Raw genomic sequence first — 16,171 nt, 5'->3', positions numbered from 1 at the left:
GCCAAGGCGGGTGGATCAGGAGGTCAGGAGATGGAAACCATTCTGGCTAATACAGTGAAACCCCGTTGCTACTAAAAATACAAAAAAATTAGCCGGGTGTTGTGGCGGGCACCTGTAGTCCCAGCTACTTGGGAGGCTGACGCAGGAGAATGGCGTGAACCTGGGAGGCGGAGCTTGCAGTGAGCTGAGAGCTGAGATCGTGCCACTGCACTCCAGCCTGGGTGACAGAGCAAGACTCTTGTCTCAAAAAAAAAAAAAAAAAAAAAAAAAGAGCGAGAGAGAGAGAGAAAATATTCATGGAGGGCAGGACAAAGGCAGAGTTCAAAGGCTGAACAGACCAGGGAGCTGGGCACATGGTAACAACTATGAACCCCGAAAAAAGGGCATTCCTCATTTTGCTGTCTGTTAAGTAAATAGGATTGAAGTCTTTTGCTTTAAAATGACAGTGGAAATGGGTGGTAAGATAAGATTTGTTTGATGTTCTGATTCTGATTTGAATTTAGATCAAGGGGATGTTATAACTTCTCAATATTGTTCTCTGGAACCAGGAGCCTAGAGGAAACTCCCATTCTTAACTCCTAGATAACACGCTTCAAGACCTTCAACTTTCTACAAAAGCCAGATTTTAGGTTTCTCTGGAAACTCTGAGATGAAGGCCACCTCTAGAAGGAAGGAAGTGTGGGTCTTCTCCTTTCCTCACCCCCAATGCTGCCTTGAGATGCCTGGCAATTTCTCAGCTAAGCCCTTGGCTGGGCCATACCGACATTGTCTCACCTTCCTGTAAGCTAGTGCTTGACCGCACCTTGTACTATAATTGGACACTGTAAAATCAAGGTGACCTCTGCTGGGCCAGTCCAGTGGTCCTTTCTTTTACTTTTACTTTTTTTTTTTTTGAGACGGAGTCTCGCTCTGTCGCCCAGGCTGGAGTGCAGTGGCGTGATCTCAGCTCACGGCAACCTCCGCCTCCCGGGTTCAAGCAGTTCTCTGACTCAGCCTCCTGAGTAACTGGGACTACAGGCGCCCACCACCATGCCCAAGCCCGGCTAACTTTTTGTATTTTTAGTAGAGATGGGGTTTCACCATATTGTCTAGGCTGGTCTTGAACTATGGACCTTGTGATCTACCTGCCTTGGCCTCCCAAAGTGTTGGGATTACGGGCGTGAGCCCCTGCGTCCGGCCCAATGATCTGTTCTTAATTCCAGTCCACAGTATCTCTTCAACATGGTCCCTTCTGAAATCCCCATCTCCCTTGGGCTCTGACAGTTCACTGATTTCTCTCTGCCCTTTAACCTGGAGGACATGAGGACTTTACTGGCATACTGTGGTAGAGTTGGGAACCCAGTGTTAGTTCGCTTCATTTTCACAATGCTATGGGTTATCCTGCTTACTTAAAATTATTCCTATTTCATAAAGTGGGGGGTTTATGAAAAGACAGAATTGGGAGTTGAACTCAGGTTGTCAGTCTCACAATCTGGTGTTTTCTCTACCTCACGTTTCCAAGAGATTTTTTTTGTAGTTCTGTTCTGCTTTTATGACAGTTTCTCCAATGTAAGCACCATTGGTGTTCCTGATGTGAATATGTTGGCCAAATTCCTACCTTCCTATTTACAGCACTACTTTTGGTGTTTAGCTTTAATGCAGGCAGTGTAGGGGTCTGGGATGTGCCCTGCTGCTAAAAGCTTTCTCCCTTGTCCTCTCCCCAGGTTGCCGGCAGGGCTGTCGATTACTTCAAGTGCTCCAGTGCCCAGGACGCCTGGAGGGATGCTTTCTCCGGGGCTTTTAAAAGGCTTGAGGGGATTTAAATTTTTATACCCAGAGTTAGAAAAATTGATCACATATTTTCATCCTGATACCCCACTGCCTGCTCAGCATCAATACGAGAGAGAAACCCAGCAGTCGCTGACATTTTGTCAGCCCCAGGTCAGAGACTGCATTTGATGGGGAGCAATAACCTATGCATTTGGGATCTCTGTGCAGTTCAGCCAGGTCTCATCCATACTGCTGAAATCTCTGCCTCCTTGCCTCAAAGGGGAAACGTAAAGCTGTCAAAGAAGTAGTCCACAGAGAAGCTCCAAAGACTACAGAAAGACAGCAGAAAATTCTCAGATGTCAAACTGCTGGTTCATGTATCCTCCTGTCCTCCCTTTCTGCCTCCAGGGTATCCGGCTCTGGGGAGGGCAGTAGAGAAAGGTGCACTTCCTGGGAGCCTGTGGGAGCTGCTTTTGAGCAGCAAAGAACACATCACGGAGTGATGGTTGGTAGGACGGATGTTAACAGCCAGGGCCCTTGAAAATGAAAAAGAAGTTAATTGCTAATTCTTTTGTGTCCAAGTTCACTTTCATTTTGGATTTCTAGAACATGATTTTGCCTGGGGAGGCTGAAACTTTCTACCTTTCTTTGAAAGAGGCTCACAATCAATCCAGACTGAAAAGGGTAAATCATAAGTTTCTAACAATTACAGCTTGGTCTGATCCCCTGTTGCAAGAGAGGCAGCAGATACTTGCTATGGAACTGAATATTTTTACTAGAAGAATATTAATAATAACCACCCATGGGTTGTGCTAAGTACCTTGCATGGATTCATGCTGAGTGATTAGAACAGTATGCATTCAACTTAATCCTCACCACCCTCCTAGGAGCTGGGTACCCCTATCATTATCCTTTGTGAACATGGTGAGAGTAAGGTAGAGAGAGGTGAACTTACTTGCCTAAGGTTCCCCAGATAATAGGGGCAGAGTTACAGTTCAAATCCACAGTTCATGTTCTTTTTTATTTGTATTTTTTGCTTTTCTCAGCGATTTTTAAAAATCACTTTATGGTGGTATGATTGATATACAAAAAGCTGTACATATTTAACCTATGTGATGAGTTTAGAGCATACTTGTGAAACCATCACCACAGTCTATGCATAAACCTCCATATCACCTTCAAAGCTCCCTTCCATGCTCTTATCTATCATTTTTACTATTATTGTTATTGTTGTGTTGCGCTAAGAACATTTGATGTAAGATTTATCTTCCCTCTTAGAAATCTTTCTTTCTTTTTTTTTTTTTTTTTTAAGAAAAAGGAAATCTTTCCATTTGCAACAATGTGATGAACCTGGAGATTGTCATGCTAGGTGAAATAAGCCAGGCACGGAAGAACAAATCTGACATGATTCCACTTACAAGATGCAGCTAAAATAGTCAATTCACAGAAGTGAAGAGAGGAATTGAGGTTGCCAGTGGCTGGGGGAGGGAGCAATGGAAGGTACAGGTCAAAGGATACAAAGTTTTGGTTATAAAAATGATGAAGTCCAAGATGAATAAATCTTCTGTACCAGAAAGTTCCTATAGTAACAATACTCTATTGTATACTTAAAATTTGCTAACACAGTCCATGTTCTTAATTGCCATGCAATATTGCATAATAGGTTTGCATAATATTGAATGTTTTTCTTTCTAGATAAAATATCTTTTATTTGGAGAAAAATAAGTAAAGAAAAAGGCTAGAAATACCAGAAGGGTGAGGGGATAGGATGCAAAGATATTCCAAACCACATATCCCTTCTTCCAATCAACATGAGACTATAGCAGTCAACAGTATGAGATAAATTCCACTTTGGTTTTCCAATCCTAGATGCTAATTAGACTTTGGTCCAACCTTCTCTGGACAGCTTTGAGTTTCGTGGGTATGGAGATATGATGGTTACCTCTGGCCTGGTAGGGAGTGGTACATCCTTGTTCTAGAGGTTTTTAAGAAAACTGAAGGGTTTCCTTCCACTCAAGCTTCCAGAGCACAGCCTCCTTCCACCCCTTTCTCCACAAACACACCACCTGGCAAAGTAGTGCACACATACCAGCAGTTGCTCAAACTCAGACACTGTATAAGTTCCCAAGAAATCAAAGGTATGTTCAGTAGCTCAAAAAGGAAAAGCTCCAAACACACCATGACCTCATGTATCTCACCCTATGAGGTCTTGCTAGCATAGTAATAGGTAGATGACTAAATAGTTTGCTGCTTTCAAGTCCATTCTGACATTTAGCTGTCCTGTCTTCCAAATCTTTGCTAAAGGATCATTTTTTGCTGCTACAGACTTCAACGTGGGTGTTGAACTCAACATATCTCCTTACCTGATCCTGGACCACTGCTCCGCCGAAAGCCCAGATGGCAGCAAACACAAAATAATGCTCATAAATTTCCTTAGGGCAGTCTGCAGGGATGTCCTCTGTGGTCAGGAGACATTCCAGAAGGTGACACACCATCTGAACCATGCTCTGCTCTGGGATGGGAATGATTTTCTTAAACCTGCAAAGAGAGACCCGAGGGTATCTGAAACACAATGGATATTCCATTCTGGTGGTCTGTTGGACAGCTATGGAACCACTCAGTTTCAGCGGACTCATGGCCTGTCAAGTTCTTTGGGATTACAGACGACCAGAGCACCACTTAAGCCTTTATTCTCATCAGCTGTTCTCGTGCCAGCTTCCTTTGTAAGGTTACATAAGGGCCCAGAGCTCTCCTGAGGACTTTCTCATCTCCTTGCCTTTGACACCCTCTCCCTGCACACTTCTCTTTCTGTTGATGATCCCCTCTCAGTCCCTGGGAAACCCAGGTGTTTGTAACAAGGAAAAACCACTTTTTCGTTCGTTTCACAATTTCTGCAACTGTCAAAAAGCACCTAAACTGTAATCCCAGCACTTTGGGAGGCCGAGGCGGGAGGATCATGAGGTCAGGAGATTGAGACCATCCTGGCTAACACGGTGAAACTCCGTCTCTACTAAAAATACAAAAAATTAGCCGGGCGTGGTGGCGGGTGCCTGTAGTCCCAGCTACTCAGGAGGCTGAGGCAGGAGAATGGCATGAACCTGGGAGGCAGAGCTTGCAGTGAGCCGAGATCGTACCACTGCATTCCAGCCTGGGTGACACAGCGAGACTCCATCAAAAAAAAAAAAAAAAAAAAAAAAAAAAGCACCTAAAGAGGCACTTCGGGTGCAATTCTGAGGCTTGCCCTTTTACCTCTTCACCTCAGAAGTTCCTTCCATTGAAAACACCAAAAACACTTTTTCTGGGGCCGGGATCTTATCTGGGAAGTAGACTGGACCAGGACAGATGGTTATTTTATACAATCATGATGAACTGAATGGAGTTCTTCAACTGAAAGTACACCTCTGTAACCCTGCCCTGGCCTGGTGTTTGCACTTTTAATCTTGGCTTTAGAGGCCTCAATTGAAAGGCAGATATCAAGAGATGCACAAAAGACATCCTATGCCCCGTGCAGCAGGAGCATGCACAAGCTCACGCACACATACTTTCCTTTTCATGGGTACCCTCATCATACCACATGTATCTGCAGAGTACACAGCGTACTCCCACACTCAGCCCACATCGCCACCTCCCATAGGATGACATGTTCACAGGCAGCCTGGAGACAGAGTCCGTTTTCATAACATGTACAGCACTGTCAATGGACACCTTAACAGTCATTTCCCAGCACTGAACCTCAGAGTTGCACAGCATACCATTCACTTTTTAGCATTTGTGCGGGTTTTGAATCTAGTTGCAATTCTTGTAACAAACGCTATGATGATTTTAGAGTCTAATAGTCTAGGTATTACTTCCATGAGTGATGAGAAGACTGACTCCTCGATGGGTGTTCCCTCATTTGTTGGATGTGTATTTGTAACAGACGGATACAACACAACTCTTTCAGGCTTAGTGCTGGATAAGCCTGAGAGGATAACAAAGAGGATAGGTGCCAACTGCCCTTCCATTCCAAACAGAGATTCCAGACAACTTAGGTGGGACTCGCAGAGGGTTTTGCAACCCTGGCTTCTCGCCCTCTCAAGAGCACAGAGGACAAAGCGGGAGATGCTGGAAGGCCTGGAAATTAGCATTCAGAATACTAAAGAGAGCTCTGGGTAGGCAATGAGTGTCTCCTCCTGCACAGGGAAGGTAGCTGCTTTCCCCTAACAGCCAGGGAAGGGGGCTTCAATAGGATTACTCTGAGTTGGTGAAGGACCCTTGCCTGGAAAACCCCCAAGAGTTGCTGATCTCCCAGTGGAGAGTGGGGAGGTCCCTTGCGGGTGCAGCCTGTGCTCCAGTTTGTCAAAGCAGAGAAGGGGTAAGCATCTCCTGGAATCCAGGTGTGGACTGTGTGCAGCAGGGGTTGTCTGAGTGCTGGCTAAGGGATAAGGTGAGTCAGATGGGGTTTGTGTAGGAGCGGGACTTGACTGCCTAGAGAAGCAGTTACTTTCTTCCAGAACAACAGATGAAAGATTTCCAGTGATGGGGAGGAGCCAAGGAGCTCCCAAAAACTACCAAAGAGAAGAAGTCGGATTTCAAGATCTGTCACAGTTGGGGCAACCAACTAAGGCCGCACCTTAGTTGCAGTCAGGTAAGACTTCTCCTGCCCCTTCCCCTCTTCTCTCCACCCCTCTTTTATGCTGAGGGGTCAGAAGTCATAGCCAGGAAGTAGGTCACTGGCAGAGAAAGGAGAGAAGTAAAAAACACACCCCTTTCCCATTGCAGTCCTGAGCTGAGGTGGGTGGGGCAGAAGCCTCCATTATGAATGGAGTTTGTTTCTTTATATTTTCACTGGCCTAACACACACGTGTATGTATGACTGTGTGACTAGAAGTGATCAGATGCCTTTTTATCTGAAAAGTCATACAGAAAGGTCATAGACCTTGACCTAGATCTCACGTAGGGGCAGGAGAAGAACTAGTCACATATAATGGTTTTAAAGGAACAGTAGGAAATAAAATAAAGCTGTTTTATAATTGCCCCTTATGGGCCTGCTTATTTAATAAGAAGTTATTATCTGTTGACACGACACGGCTTTGTAGTGACAGGGCCACATGAAGCGGGCATTACAACACTGTGACTGCATAAAATACAAGGAAGGCTTTAAAGCAAGTGTCTGTTACTAACTGGCTATGATGCCAGGGGAGCATCACGGAGCCACAGCTCCCTCATCGGCAGGATGGCTGTGAGAATGAAAAGACATCGGCCGGGCGTGGTGGCTCATGCCTGTAATCCCAGCACTTTGGGAGGCTGAGGTGGGCAGATCACGAGGTCAAGAGATTGAGACCACCCTGGCCAACATGGTGAAACTCTGTCTCTACTAAAAATACAAAAATTAGCTGGGTGTGGTGGCGGGTGCCTGTAGTCCCAGCTACTCAGGAGGCTGAGGCAGGAGAATCTCTTGAACCCGGAGGTGGAGGTTGCAGTGAGCCGAGATTGCATCACTGCACTCCAGCCTGGGCGACAGAGCGAGACTCTGTCTCAAAAAAAAAAGAAAAGACATTACACCTAGAATGGGCAGAGAGTTCGGGGGAGAGTTGCCTCTGGATAGACTTAATACAGTCAGAATATTCAAAGCTGTTTTAAAGGCTTGTGCATGCACCGGCACACACGCACACACAAAGACACATGAGTTTGCCATCTCTTGTTCTAAATGCCCACAGTGAGAAATAGCAGACTTTTAGTTAAAGGTGTATGGGACAAGTATCTCAAGAAAATCCTAAAGTATGGGGATGCAAAGGAAAAGAAATTATTTTATCAAAAAGTTACTTGCACTCTTGTTTATTTATTTTTATTATTATTATTATTTTTTTGAGACGGAGTCTCGCTCTGTTGCCCAGGCTGGAGTGCTGTGTCCAGATCTCAGCTCACTGCAAGCTCCGCCCCCCGGGTTCATGCCATTCTCCTGCCTCAGCCTCCCGAGTAGCTGGGACTACAGGCACCCGCCACCTTGCCTGGCCAGTTTTTTGTACTTTTTAGTAGAGACGGGGTTTCACTGTGTTAGCCAGGATGGTCTCGATCTCCTGACCTCGTGATCCGCCCGCCCCGGCCTCCCAAAGTGCTGGGATTACAGGCTTGAGCCACCGCGCCCGGCCATGCACTCTTGTTTATTGCAGCGCTATTCACAATAGTGAAGTCATGGAATCAACCTAAGTTTCCATCAACGGATGATTGAATTTAAAAGGTGGTGTAGGCTGGACACAGTGGTTTACACCTATAATCTCAGCACTTTGGGACATTGAGGCGGGCGGATCACCTGAGGTCAGGGGTTTGAGACCAGCCTGGCCAACATGGCAAAACCCCATCTCTACTAAAAATACAAAAATTAGGCCGGGTGCAGTGGCTCATGCCTGTAATCCCAGCACTTTGGGAGGCCGAGGCGGGCGGATCATGAGGTCAAGAGATCGAGACCATCCTGGCCAACATGGTGAAACCCTGTCTCTACTAAAAATACAAAAAATTAGCTGGGCGTGGTGGCACATGCCTATAGTCCCAGCTACTTGGCAGGGTGAGGCAGGAGAGTCGCTTGAACCCAGGAGGTGGAATTTGCAGTGAGTTGAGGTTGCGCCACTGCACTCCAGCCTGGGCTACAGAGTGAGACTCTGACCCGAAAAAAAAAAAGTGGTGTGTATATATATCTATGTATACCACATGGAATACTACTTAGTCATAAAAAAGAATGAAATCATGTCTTTTGCAGCAACATGCATGGAACTGGAGTCCATTATCCTTAGTGAAATGACTGCGAAACGGATAGTCAAAAACTGCATGTTCTCACATATAAGTGGGATCTAAACAGTAGGTATATACGGAAATACAGAGTGAAATAATAAACACCGGAGACTCCAAAAGGTGGGAGGGTCGCAGGGGGATGAGGATAAAATACCCCCATTGGATACAATGTCTGCTATTCAGGTGGCAGGTGCACTAAAGGGCCAGATTTCACCACTACGCCATATATCCCTGTAACACAACTGCACTTCTATCCCTAAATCTATACAAATAAAACTTTAAAAAACATTTTAAAACTCAAAAAACAAAAAAACAAAAAGAAAAACAGGGATAGACTATTTTCCTAAAACCTTACCCTTCTCTGGTTTTCTAACTCTTGGCTGCCCGAGTCCATCTGTGATATTAACTACTGTTTCCCACTTCCAGACTTTGTTAGCTCCACAGGCTGCTTTAGCCCATTACATCCCAAGGCCACAGAGCCCATGGGCCACCCAGGGACTGAAAGCTTTTCAAAGGCTTATACATATGTTGAGTTGGAAGAATAATTATTGACCCTGAAATAGAAAAACTATGAAATCAAAAGTAATGTTTCATTAAACAACGAAGATAGACCACAATGTCACCTACTTGACTGCAACTCAGTTTTTAAGTATACAAAATTCACTTTGAATGGGAGTGGATTTTTCGGGGTATGGGCAGGGCACCTGGCGCCCTCTTGCAGTATTGTTTCCTGCAGTCTGAAGTGTTCCCTTCCCCTTGGCCTCTGTGCTTGCAAATCATTGGAGGCACAATCATATCCCATGCTTGACAAGTCAAGGAAGAAAGAGGCACAGATCAACTTCAATGATAGACTTTAGTTTCCGGGAAACATAATCCTGACCCTAAACTTCATGGGGTTCTGAGTCACATGCCTTCACAGCGCCAGCCTCAGGGGCCTATTCTTGCCTCTGCTACGGGGATAGGTGTCAGCTTCACAGAATGATGTGTCAAATGGTAACAACGACAACAACAAAAAATAGTGTAAAACAAAAGCAGGTTCCAACCACGGGCAGCTACCTGTGCTGACACAGATAGTATTCTCGCGTAATAAGTATCCTCTTGGTCAAGAGTGATTAACCTCTTGCTTAGTGATAAGTGGCCAGGGCTTGTTGCTCTTACTTTTACAAACCTATAAGAGGAAAGGTAAACTCACAATATCCAACAGGGCAGGACCATCAGATGGTACATTATATCCAATCCCACACTATCTGGGCCGTGAACACACACAGCCAGGCACAGGCAGTGGGCCCCACAGGTCACCAACATGTGCCATTTTCACCCCTAGGTCTGTTGATCTGGGCTGTGGATTATTTATTACGAATGCAGAGCTGCTTGCCCTGTACACAGAAGGATCTGAGTCTCTGGATTATAATCTGATACCACAACCCACAGCCTCCCTCAGATATACCCACGTGGCACTCACGAAAGGGACTTTCAATCTTCCTTCTCCTCACTCACCTCACTTCATGCCTGAGCTGACAACAGGCATCCCATGGCCATCCTAATGTGTGTTCCCTCTGCCTTCTGCCATGCCTAGAGGGATTGCTCTGGGAACATCTGACTTTGGGGCAGGACAGAACATCAGCAGGACACCAAGTGTAAACCTATGGGCTTTTAATTGCTGCTTTGACTCTCTATCTTCCTTATTTCTTGGCCTACCTGGTTCTGAGTGTGTCTAAGCAGGTTGGAATGTACTTGTCAAACAGAATGGTTAGGTTGGCTCTCTCTGTCTGGATTTCCCTCTTGTCAATCCAGCTGCTCACCGGAGGGCTCCATCCCAAGTCTGCCAGGTTGATGTACAAGATCCCTGTGAGCACAGAGAATATAGTTTAGTGAATATTCCATATACATCAGTATGTTTTTCACCCCAGGGAGTTATTTTCTCTGTTTGGAAAATGTACAGAAGACTGAACTGAAAAGAAAAGGAGATTTGGCCGAGATGTGAGAGGGTAAATGGGTCTGCTGTTGAGGACCAACTCCAACGGACTGGTGATAGATGGATGGGGAGCAGCTTTGAGAATCCCAAGGCCAAGTCCAGGCTCAGGAGGAAAGAAGGCTGTGACAGATCAGCGATACTTGTCATGGGAATGTAGGGGGTATGTAGTGGGTTGATTGGTGGTCTCCCGAAAGTCAAAGCCATGTCCTGACCCCTGGAACCTGCCAGTGTGATCTTATTTAGAGAAAGGGTCTTTGCAGGCTGGGCACAGTGGCTCATGCCTATAATTCCAGCACTTTGGGAGGCCGAGGCGGGTGGATCACCTGAAGTCAGGAGTTCAGGACCAGTCTGGCCAATATGGTGAAACCCCATCTCTACTAAAAATACAAAAATTAACTGGGCAAGGTGGCACACACCTGTCATCCCAGTTACTTGGGAGGCTGAGGCAGAAGAATGGCTTGAACCCGGGAGGCAGAGCTTGCAGTGAGCTGAGATCGTGCCACTGCACTCCAGCCTGGGCAACAGAGCGAGACTCTGTCTCAAAAAAAAGAAAAGAAAAAAGAAAAAGAGTCTTTGCAGATGTAATTAAGTTAAAGATGTTGAGATGAGACTATCCTGGGTTATCTGGGTGGAACATTTCTAAGTGTCCTAATGAGAGACAGAGGGGAGAGACACACACAGAAGAGAAGGTCATGGGAAGAAGCCAGAGACGGGCATTATGGGGCCACAAGCCAAGGAACATCCAAGCTGGGAGATGCAAGAAAAGATTCTCCCCTAAAGCCTTTAGAGGAAGCACAGCCATGCTGACCTTGATTTTGGATGTCCAACTTCCAGAAATGTGAGAAAATATGTTTCTGTTGCTTTAAAAGCCCCAAGTTTGTGGAAATTCGTTACTCGTTAGAGTATCCCTAGGACAGGAGAGACAACCCTCCTGGCCTGTGTCCACCAATTTTAGCAGAGGTTCTTGAAAGGGAACGTAATATTATGGTAGAAGCCAAACAAGATCTCTTTTTAAATTATTTTATTTTACTATTTATTTCCTTTTATTTTATTATTCATATTATTTTTTAACAGCTTTATTGGAGTATAACTGATATATAAAAAGCTGTACATATTTAAGGTATACTATTTGAAATTGGACATAGGCATACACCAGTGAAACCATTATCGCAATCAAGGTAATAAACATCCATCACCTCCAAAAATGTGTGTGTGTGTGTGTGTGTGTGTGTGTGTGTGTTAAGAACACTTAACATGAGATCTATCCTCTTTAACACTTTTTGTATTGTTTTTTTGTAGTACTTGGGCTTTGGTGTGCTGCCTAGGCTGGTCTCAATCTCCCAGGCTCAAGCTCTCTGCCCACCCCAGCCTCATAAATTGCTGGGATGATAGGTGTGAGCCACCGAGCCTGGCCCAACAATTTTTTTAAGTGCACACTACAGTATTGTTAACTATACGCACTGCGTTATACAGCAGATCTCTAGGACTTACTCATACTGCAGAACTGGAATTTTCTACCCATTGACCAACATCTGCCCCGTCCCTCCAACCCTCACCTTTGGCAACTGACATTCTACTCCCGCTTCTTTAAGTTTGATTTTGCCAAACAATTTTTAAAAAACTCTTCCAGTCTCTGTTAATAAATTTGTCAGTGGAGACAGAGGAAAGTTAAGGTATAGAGCTGCAATTCTGCACCAGGAGTTAGTGAGAAACAGTGATATTTGGTCATCTCCATTGACGGGGAGGCTAGAACTGGCCTAAAAGTAGCCTAAGTTGGACACTTCTGTGCAGAGGATAATTGTGCAGCTCAAAAGCTCTTTCCCTTCTTATTACCACATTTCCAAATTCACAAAACTGCATGTCAGGCTTTTGGCTCCCATGTGGAGATTCCTTCTGAGTCAGCAGAACTACGTGTGAAGCGAGAGGCACCTGCCTAAGTGGAGTAGCTTTGTGGTTATTCCCTTCTTGGGCCGTACCTGCTCTAGAGACAGTTGCTGGAGTGGCTGTGCGCAGGTGGCTGATCTCAAAGAGGAGCTTCATGGTGGGGTTCAGAGGAATCCTCTCATTGCTGGCCAATGTCAGCACCTGGAAACAACAGGGAAGGGCATGCCAGTGAGGAAGGAGGTAAGTGCCTTGCCAGCCTGTGGGGATTTGGCTGACTGTTATTGGTTTGGTTGGGATTATGGATAATTATTTCCTTGATATGGTTTGACCATGTCCCCACCCAAATCTCATCTTGAATTGTAGCTCCTATAATTCCCATGTGTTGTGGGAGGGACCCAGTGGGAGATAAATGAATCATGGGAGTGGTTTCCCCTATACTGTTCTCATGGTTGTAAGTGAGTCTTACAAAATCTGATGGTTTTTTTTTTTGACGGAGTCTCGCTCTGTTGCCCAGGCTGGAGTGCAGTGGCATGATCTCGGCTCACTGCAAGCTCTGCCTCCTGGGTTCACGCCATTCTCCTACCTCAGCCTCCTGAGTAGCTGAAACTACACGTGCCCGCCAGCATGCCAGGCTAATTTTTTGTATTTTTAGTAGAGATGGGGTTTCACTGTGTTAGCCAGGATGGTCTCAATCTCCTGACCTCGTGATCTGCCTGCCTTGGCTCCCCAGAGTGCTCACAGGCATGAGTCACCCAGTCAATCTGGTGGTTTTATAAGGGGAAACCAAACCCCTTTCACTTGGCTCTCATTCTCTCTTGTCTGCTGCCATGTAAGATGTGCCTTTCGCCTTCTGCCATGACTGTGAGGCCTCCTCATTTATGTGGAACTGTGAGTTCATTAAACCTCCTTTTCTTTATAAATTACCTAGTTTCTGGTATGTCTTTATCAGTAGTGTGAAAATGAATACATTCCTTCTTTGTGATAATTAGTATTTTCTAAATTTCCTACAAAAATCCTCTCTTTCTTCCTATGCCTCTCCACCACCACCCCTGTGTGTATATGTGTATATGTGTGTTGAATCAGAAAAAAAAGTTATTTAAACAGTTTAAATTGATGTCAATGATTTGAATGAACTAGACCATACCGGAACAATGGAACAGTTAAAAGAAAGCAACTTACAGAAAGAAAATACTGTTCCTTTTATAACAGTACTTCATGAAAGATCCCTACAAAAAGAATTACAAAACTCTGCTTAAAAAAATCAGAGATTACACAAACAAATGGAAAAATATCCCATGTTCATGGATAGGAAGAATCAAAATCATTAAAATGACCATACTGCCCAAAGCAATTTATAGATTCAATGCTATTCCTACTAAACTACCAATGACATTCTTCATAGAACTAGAAAATCTATTTTAAAATTCATATGGAACCAAAAAAGAGCCAAAATAACTAAGACAATCATATGCAAAAAAAAAAAACAAAAACAAACAAAAAAAAAAAACAAAAAACCAAAAACTACAAAGCTGGAGGCATCATGTTACCTGACTTCAAACTATACTACAGGGTGACAGTAACCAAAACAGTGTGGTACTGGTACAAAAACAGACACATAGATCAATGGAATAGAATACAGAGCCCAGAAATAAGGCCGCACACCTATAACCATCTAATCTTCAACGAAGCTGACAAAAACAAGCAATAGGGGAAGGACTGCCTATTTAATACATGGTGCTGGGATAACTGGCTAGCCATATGCAGAAGACTGAAACTGGCCCCCTTCTTTACATGATATATAAAGATTAACTCAAGAAGATTAAAAACTTAAATGTAAAATCCAAAACTATAAAAGCCCTGGAAGACAACCTAGGCAATACCATCTTGGCCATAGGAATGAGCGAAGATTTAATGACAAAGATGCCAAAAGCCATTGCAACAAATGCAAAATTGACAAATAGGATCTAATTAAACTAAAGAGCTTCTGCATAGCAAAGGAAATGATCAACAGAGTGAACAGGCAACCTAAAGAATGGGAAAAAATATTTGCAAACCATGCATCTGACAAAGGTCTAATATCCAGCATCTATAAGGAACTTAAGCAAACTTACGACAAATAAACAACACTATTAAAAAGTGGGCAAAGAACATGAACAGAAACTTTTCTAAAGAAGACATACATGTGGCCAAAAAGCATATGAAAAAAATCTCAACATCTCTGATTATGAGATAAATGCAAATCAAAACCACAATGAGACTCCATCTCACACCAGTCAGAATTGCTATTACTAAAATATCAAAAAAGAACAGATGCTGGTGAGGTTGTGGAGAAAAGGGAACACTTATACACTATTGGTGGGAGTGTAAATTAGTTTAACCATTGTGGAAAGCAGTTTGGTGACTCCTCAAGAGCTAAAAACAGAACTACTCTTCGACCCAGCTATTTCATTACTGGACATATATCCAGAGGAATATAAATCATTCTACTATAAAGACACATGCACGCAAATGTTTATTGCCACACTCTTCACAATGGCAAAGACACTGAACCAACCTAAATGCCCATCAATGACAGATTAGATAAAGAAAATGTAGTACATACACACCATGGAATACTATGCAGCCATAAAAAGAATGAGATCATGTTACTTGTGGGAACATGAATGGAGCTGGAGGCCATTACTTTAGCAAACTAATGCAGGAACAGAAGACCAAATGCTACATGTTCTCATTTATAAGTGGGAGCTAAATGATGAGAACTCGTGAACACAAAGAAGGGAACAACAGAGAGGACACTGGAGCCCCCTTGAGGGTAGAAGGTAGGGGGAGGGAGAAGTGCAGAAAATGTAACTATTGGGTACTGAACTTAGTACCTGGGTGATGAAACAATGTGTGCAACAAACCCCTGTGACATGAGTTTGCCTATGTAACAAACCTGCACATGTATCCTCAAACCTAAAATAAAAGTTAAAAAAAAATCAAGTAGTCTCTCCAGGAGAGCATACTTTTATTCTAACAATTCTGTAAATGTTGAAGGTATTTTAAAACTTGTAATCTGGACATGCTCTCTGAACAAGTTTAGGAACAGCCACCAGCTTAACAGTCACCAGTTAGTTTTTTGAGATGGAGTTTCACTCTTGTCCAGGCTGGAGTGCAATGGCGTGATCTCGGCTCACTGCAACCTCTGTCTCCCGACTTCAAGCAATTCTCCTGCCTCAGCCTCCTGAGTAGCTGGGATTACAGGTGTCTACCACAATGCCCTATTTTTTTTTTTTTTTTTTGTATTTTTCGTAGAGATGGGGTTTCACCATGTTGGCCAGGTTGTTCTTGAACTCCTGACCTCAGGTGACCTGCCCACCTTGGCCTCCCAGGGTGTTGGGAGTTCCTTACTCTGAGCCAGCCATCGTGTGGAATCTAGATTTGCAAATACGCCTGCCACACTAGGTGACTGGTTTCACAGATGATTAGAAATGATGTAGGGATCTCCCTCAATTTCATACCTTGTTGTCATCCATGACAGTATTCAAGGACTCAATCCACATTGGATCTATGTCGCCATCCAGTAAAATCCACTTGGGCCCATCATGGGTGATGTTGGCAAGCTCCCGCATGATGGAAGAGAATAATCCTAAAAGGAACCGCTGATACCTTATTTTCCATTTCATCATTAATCCTCTTTTACTTAAACATAGCTTTCCTCTTTTAGCTACAACACACAGAAGGGGGCGTACGTAGAACATGCAAAGGCAGATCAGACCTGGTTTTATTTTTATTTTATTTTACTTTATTTTTTTT

The 16,171-nt window shown here is 44.0% G+C and overlaps 1 protein-coding gene across 1 annotated transcript in view; it reads right to left on the bottom strand.

Moving 5' to 3' along the window:
* The window catches only part of DNAH9 (dynein axonemal heavy chain 9), a 376,206-nt gene that overhangs the window by 200,878 nt on the left and 159,157 nt on the right, over positions 1–16,171 (bottom strand). The window contains exons 33-36 of the mRNA XM_026456281.1: positions 15,877–16,004; positions 12,469–12,577; positions 10,216–10,363; positions 4,113–4,287 (exon numbers count right to left, since the gene is read on the bottom strand). Of these exons, the coding sequence (XP_026312066.1) occupies positions 4,113–4,287; positions 10,216–10,363; positions 12,469–12,577; positions 15,877–16,004 (560 nt within the window). The remainder of the gene's footprint in view (positions 1–4,112; positions 4,288–10,215; positions 10,364–12,468; positions 12,578–15,876; positions 16,005–16,171) is intronic.

The sequence above is a fragment of the Piliocolobus tephrosceles genome, chromosome 16 (genome assembly GCF_002776525.5).
Source record: "Piliocolobus tephrosceles isolate RC106 chromosome 16, ASM277652v3, whole genome shotgun sequence".
In the NCBI taxonomy this organism is placed as follows: Eukaryota; Metazoa; Chordata; class Mammalia; order Primates; family Cercopithecidae; genus Piliocolobus; species Piliocolobus tephrosceles.
The sequence above is the reverse complement of the archived record's forward strand: the minus strand, read 5'-3'. Positions and strand labels throughout refer to the sequence as shown.